The sequence below is a fragment of the Belonocnema kinseyi genome, chromosome 3 (genome assembly GCF_010883055.1).
Source record: "Belonocnema kinseyi isolate 2016_QV_RU_SX_M_011 chromosome 3, B_treatae_v1, whole genome shotgun sequence".
Lineage (NCBI taxonomy): Eukaryota > Metazoa > Arthropoda > Insecta > Hymenoptera > Cynipidae > Belonocnema > Belonocnema kinseyi.
The window spans coordinates 149,703,070-149,709,620 of NC_046659.1; the positions used below are offsets into that span (position 1 = coordinate 149,703,070).

General features: G+C 27.5%; 2 protein-coding genes across 4 annotated transcripts in view; one reads left to right on the forward strand and one right to left on the reverse strand.

Moving 5' to 3' along the window:
* Window positions 1-6,551, forward strand: part of LOC117168900 — a 218,341-nt gene that overhangs the window by 41,904 nt on the left and 169,886 nt on the right. The window lies entirely within an intron of this gene.
* The window catches only part of LOC117168897 (short transient receptor potential channel 4-like), a 70,007-nt gene that overhangs the window by 12,294 nt on the left and 51,162 nt on the right, over window positions 1-6,551 (reverse strand). For both annotated transcript variants that reach the window (XM_033354826.1, XM_033354825.1), the window contains exons 9-12: window positions 5,820-6,071; window positions 5,602-5,717; window positions 1,330-1,488; window positions 803-1,065 (exon numbers count right to left, since the gene is read on the reverse strand). In XM_033354826.1, coding sequence (XP_033210717.1) covers window positions 892-1,065; window positions 1,330-1,488; window positions 5,602-5,717; window positions 5,820-6,071 — 701 coding nt within the window. In that variant the 3' untranslated portion in view covers window positions 803-891. The remainder of the gene's footprint in view (window positions 1-802; window positions 1,066-1,329; window positions 1,489-5,601; window positions 5,718-5,819; window positions 6,072-6,551) is intronic.

Sequence of the window (6,551 nt, forward strand, 5' to 3'; positions counted from 1 at the left end):
GTTTTTTGACATTAGCATAGCTAGGTACAAAATTCGAGCACAAAGTCATTTACTTTCGGGGCCAAATGTTTTCAGCATTAGCACAGCTAGGCATAAATTCAAGGCACAAGGTCCGAAACTTTCTAAACTTAAGGTTTTTGACATTAGCGCGCCAAGGTACGAAATTAGAGCACAAGATTAGATACTTTTACGACTGAAGATGTTTTAAATTAGCGCAGCCAAGTACCAAAGTTAGAGTAGAAAGTAGCATATTTTCCAAACAAGACATTTTTTACATTAGCACAGCTAAGTAGCATTGTTAGAGCACAAAACAGGATACTTCCCAGGGTTAAGGTTTTTGACATTAGGACAGCTAAGTACCAAAGTTAGAGCACAAAGTAGGATAGTTTCCGGACTAAAGTTTTTTGACATTAGCATAGCTAGGTACAAAATTCGAGCACAAAGTCATTTACTTTCGGGGCCAAATGTTTTCAGCATTAGCACAGCTAGGCATACATTCAAAGCACAAGGTCGGATACTTTCCAAACAAAAGACATTAGCGCGCCTAGGTACGAAATTAGAGCACAAGATTAGATACTTTTACGACTGAAGATGTTTTAAATTAGCGCGGCCAAGTACCAAAATTATAGCACAAGATCGGATGCGTTCTGGACAGACCGTAAATGCAACTTTTTAATTTCTTTTGTTTGCAATTCAATAATTTTTCTAATTGTAAGCTTTCTACCATCAAAGAAATATAGAGAATATTGATAAATATCCTTGATGTACATATCCAATTTCAAAACACGGATGCCATGTATACCTTGCAGTTTATTCACGAGGGACAAACTTTCACGGTGACAGTTAAGCAAAAACTAAATGGGTTTTAGAAAAGGTTTTCGTTATCCCATTTCATGCAGGAGCTAATGCTTCCCTTAGGAGACTTCGCAATTCTGCTAGCTCTTTTCGAAGTCCGTTGACTTGCGATTCATCTGCTTCTGTATCTTTTTTCCTGAAATATCGCAAAACTAGTTGTGACATTACTACCTGAAAATCCTTTTGATTTGTTTCTTCATATATTTCCTCCTGTAAACAGTGTTACATAAATTAATTATTCTGGTTAATAATACCATTAAATGAAGGCTCGGAAAGCAGAACCAAATGAGCGCTCGAGCAGTAGCCAGGAGTGGAGGTGACTTCCAGAAAACGCGACGAAAGAAAGAACGGAATCCGTTCTCTCTTTCGTCGCGTTTTCTGCGCGTCACCCCCACTCCTGACTACTGCTCGAGCGCTCGTTTGGTTCTGCTTCCCGAACCTTCAAATGTACTTTATGTGCAATAATACACTAACTATGTAGCAACAATGCTTTAAGTTCCATCGGGCTCGTTTGTTGGGCGTTCTTCTAAAAAGTACCTTGATGTATTCGACAACTGAGTGAATCCCTCCTGGTGTGGGAATCAGATTCAAAGGCGGAGGCAACGTTGTTTGTTCCATAAAGTCAATATAAACCTGTACCAATTTGAGAGTTATTAATGTGTTTTCCTATGGATAAAAAACAGAAGTGAATTCTTGTGATGGGTAATTTTGAAGTGAGTGAAGTTGAATTTTTTGCAGTAAAACAGAGGACGAAACAATAAAGTTGACACGGTAATCATACCCAATAAAGAGAATTTATTGTTATTTTTTTAATTTTATTGTTTCAGGTAAGGACTATTCTAAAATCGGTATAAAGTTATAAAGTCTCTAGGACACCTTCCTACCAGAATCTGTCTAGAAATGGCACCATTTTCGATAAATTCTAAGACAATCTCGAAAATACTCGAAGCAATTTAAAACTATTGTTCCCGGGAAACTCGTGTTCTTGAATGGATGAAGTTTTCTTTTTTTTGTTGCTTTAAAAAAGTCTGCAAATTTCAAACTTATGAGGAACTTATGGTTATCTGAATAATATATGCAATTAAAATAATTAATGCAAGAAAAGTGTTCAACATTTCGATATAAAAAATTAAATAAGTAGATTTATGAATATTTCTAAGAAAAAAGAAGCTTTTTAAAAATTTCGAAAGGTTTCAAGATTACAATTTTTTTTTTTTAATTCCTAGGATTTGAAAACTGATTTTCCTTCTTAAAAATAAATGTTAAGAGAAAAATGCCGAAGATTTGAAAAGATTTTAAATTATTTTCAAAAATTTTGAAAAAGAATTGAAAATATTTTTAAGCAAAGCCTTTCAATTAGCGAAATTACAAAAATGTATAAGAAATTTGAGTAAGTTTAAGACATTTAGAAATTTCAAAGAGATTCCAAATTAATTTAAAATTGGTAAATATTTCAAAAAATGTTTTAAAATGTAAATTTTGGAATATTTTGTAATAAAAATAATAAAGCTTCTGAAGGATTTTAAAACCATTTATGATAATAAAAAAATTATCTTAAAATTAATGGGAAACTTTAAACTGATTTTTTATTTTAAGAAACTATTTTCAAAAGAATATTTTAAAACATTTCGAAGTTTACAAAAGGTTTTAAAAGATTACAAAAGATTTCTAAAATCGGCATAACAGATTCTGGAAGATGTTCTGGAAATGCTTGTAATTTTTAAGAATTTTAAGAAAAATTTTCCAAAAAATGCGAATAATTTGAAAAGATATTTAGACGCTTTAAAAGTTTTGGAAATAGTTGAAAAAATAATATGAAATTTGAACATATTTCAAAATTTGTTTAATAAAATAGCATCAAAAAAATTTTTTAAAACTTAACATTCCTGGGAAAATTTAAACTGATTTTTAATTTTTAAAGGAAGTTAAAAGAGAAAACTGACAAAGATTTCTAAATATTTTAAATTATTTTCTAAAATTTCGAAAAAGAATGGGTTCGATGTTCAAGCAAAATGTTTCAATTTGCAAGAATACAAAGTTTTATAAAAGGTTTGGAAAAAATGTGAAAGGCCTCATGATAATAAAAGAAAGTTCTCTTAATTCGTGGAATAATCTAAACTGAGTTTGTATTTTGAAAAGTTAATTTTAAGGTAAGATTTTTAAAATTCTTGAAAATTTGAAATGATTTCTGAAAATTGTAAACAAAATATAAATGTTTAAAGATCTAGAAAAAGTATTTGGAAGCTTTTCCAGAAGTTTGATCTTTTAATTTTGAAAGATGTTTCAAAATTTTAGAAATAGTTTCAGTCAGTTTAAGAGATATTTATTTTCCAAACTTCTAAAAGCACTAACCATTTTTCAAACTGACTCAAATTTTTCAAAATTCTGAAAAATAGAAAATAATACTTTTTTGACATATCTAAAAGCTTTAAAGAAAATTTTCTCAAGAATCTAAGGAAAATGATATAACTTCTTGAAAATTAATGTTTCCTGATTCAAAATTAATCTTTTTTGGTCAAGTATTTAACTACTTTATTAAAAATTCATTTTTTTTACTAAACATTTATAATTTTCGTAAAAAATTTATTTATTCTTTTACTAAAAATTCATAATTTTAGTCAAAAATTCATCTATTGGGTTGGTAATGTCATTATTTTTTTTTAATTTGTTTTTTCTGTAGAAAATTCATCGATTTAATTAGAAATGAATATTTTCGTCTTAAAAAATTGAACTGTTTTGTAGAAAAATTGTCTCATTTTTAGAAAACCTTATTCTGTTTTTTGTTTTAAATGCAAATGGTAAAAATTAATTTTTTTTTGGTTTTCAGTTATTTTGTTAAAAATTTGTATTTTTTCGCATGAATTCAACTATTTTGAATGTAAAATTAAAATGTTTTCGGTTGAGAATCATTTATGTTACCTGAGTGAAATATTCAATAAATTAATAATAATAATAATAATCTATCAAAGAAAAGTCTTCAACAATTTGAAATACAAAAGTTATTGTTTTATTGTTTTTATTAAAAGTTATTAAATTACTAATTAATTAATTAATAATATAAAAGTAACTATTAAATGTTAACATTTTTCCATTTTTTTAGTTAAAAATATTTTAAACACATTACAGTTTCCAAAAGTTTTTAAATTTTTTTGAAGCTTTTGAAGGATTTCGAAAGGTTTCATGATTATGTAAATTTTGTTTTAAAACTCATGGGAAAATTGAAAGTGATTTTTTAAAAATTAATTGTAAAAGAATAATTGACAAATATTTTCAAAATTGTTAGAACAGAAACGGGAAATATAAATTTATTAAGAAAATTTCAAAAGATTTAAAAACAGATTGAAAGGCAATTTTTTTCTAATTTTCAAAGATTAAAAAAATTTTTAAGAATAATCCTAGTCAATTTAAAACATATTTGTTTTCAAAACTTTAAAAAGTCCTTAATATCTTTAAAACTGAATCAAGCTTTTGCTCAAAATTTTCAAAATCCTCTTCAATTATAATTTTGGGGATTTTTTTCTTTTTTGAGTAACAACTTTTTGTTAAGAAATTGTACTATCTATTTGGTTGACAATATTATTATTTCGTTGAAAATTTAGATTTTTTGTAGAAAATTAATTTATTTTGTTAAAAATGCATATTTTTCTTTTGAAAAAATTGAACTGTTTTGTAGATAATTCGTCTCTTTTTAAAAAACTTTTTTTTTTGGTTTAAAATACAACTTCTAAAAATGATTTTTGTCGTTTTTAAGGATTCAGCTATTTTGTTACAAAAATTCTTTTTTGGCATGAATTTAACTAATTTTATTTAAAATTCAAATATTTTTTGGTTCAAATATCATTCATGTTATCTAAATGATATTAGACAATTTGATAATAATAATCAATGGAACAAATGTCTTTAACAAATTAAAATACAAAATTTAATATTTTGCGCTTAGGAAATGTAACATTATTATTATCATGAATTAATAATACCTGATGATTTGCTAAAGTTTTCTAATTTTTTAGTCAAAAATATTTTAAACACAGTACAAGTTTTTAATTTAAAAATATTGTATTGTTGATTATCCAAATTCACAAACATAATTAAGAATTGAGTTTTAGCTTATTAATATTTATTGTTGTATAAAATTTTATTATTACATTTTCAGTTTAAAAAATTGATTTTTTACCAAGAAAATGTGAGTTTTCAACAAAATAGTTACATTTCTAACCAAGCGTACCATAATATGCATTTTCTACCAAAATTGTAGAGTTTTCGACTGAAAAAGACGACTTTTGAAGGAAATAAATTAATTTTTAACTGAAAAATATCAGTTTTGTAGCAAAAATGGAATAGCCACATTTTTATTTAAAAAATGCATTTTTAAAAATATTATATTCATACTAGCAGCCCCAGCCACGCGTTGCTGTGGCTCAGTTATACCGTTGAATTTATATTATACTAAATTCGGCGCCATCTGTTGGCTGCTTACCCAACCTAGGTAACATGAAATGTTGAAGTGTCGGTCCACACACTCACTCACACCGATATCTGTCAGAAAATTATGGGGTACACAAATAAAAAAATTTAATTTGCAATAAAAAAATATTAAGGTCATTAAATGAGATAAAAGGTATCCTATCCTTTAAGTTGGACCAAATTATATGCAGTATACAAAATTTCATCAAGATCGGTTAAGTAGTTTCGGAGTTTAGTGGGGACAAACATCGTGACACGGGATTTTTATATAAATATAGATACCTCCGTTCTACCGAAGGTCCATTCCACGCTAATATTTTCCGTCACTCTAGTGAATGTATTTGCCATGCAAGCAATCAGCATATTTAGTACGACAATGACGGAAATAAATTCAAAAGCTGTAACAAAAATGTAAGTATTAGAATGTAGTATTTCTAGAATGCGTGAAAGGCACTCATAAAAAAATCAGTTCAACACAAATACATATATAATTAATTTACTCGCAAAAGCAGTATATCCAATAAACTCGGTAAAATTATGCTTATTGACAATCGTTTCTGTTTCCGATGTTCCTGGTTGGTTTTCGATAATCACATCAGCACTCTCGATAGCGCTCAAGCAAAAAATAGCCCAGAATAAGGTCTTCAGGGTGGACATAAAACTGACAAAAGAATCGACTTGTTGCACTTTGATTTTTGAGTCATCATCGATAAACACCATTCCTTGATAGTATTGGTAAAACTTAGCAAGTCCTTAAAAATAAATTTTTAATAATTTTAGTATTTTATATTAGGGGCCGCACGTAAATGACGTAACGGATCATAGGCCCTCTCTAATACCCCCCCCCTCTGTAACAAACCGTTACAAATATTTCTACCCCCCCCCCCCTTTAATTGAACGTAATTTTTCGTTTTCAGAAATGTTTTACTAGTTATTGCTAGTAGAATTGGATCATTAATATTTAATTACAAATTTAAAAGCTTCAAATTTATTAATTGATTTTAAACCAAAAAATTTCTGTTCTATTATAGAAGGTGGCTTTTTAACAAAATAATTGAATTTTTACCGACGGTAGTTTATACTTTATAGTTTATATTTCAATAAAAAGAAGAAGATATTTGTACAACGAAAAAAAAAGAAAGAATTTTAAAACCAAAGAGACGAATTTTCAATAAATGAAGATTTTTCACTAAAGAAAGAATTATAAGTTTATCTAAGACTAATTTATTGAA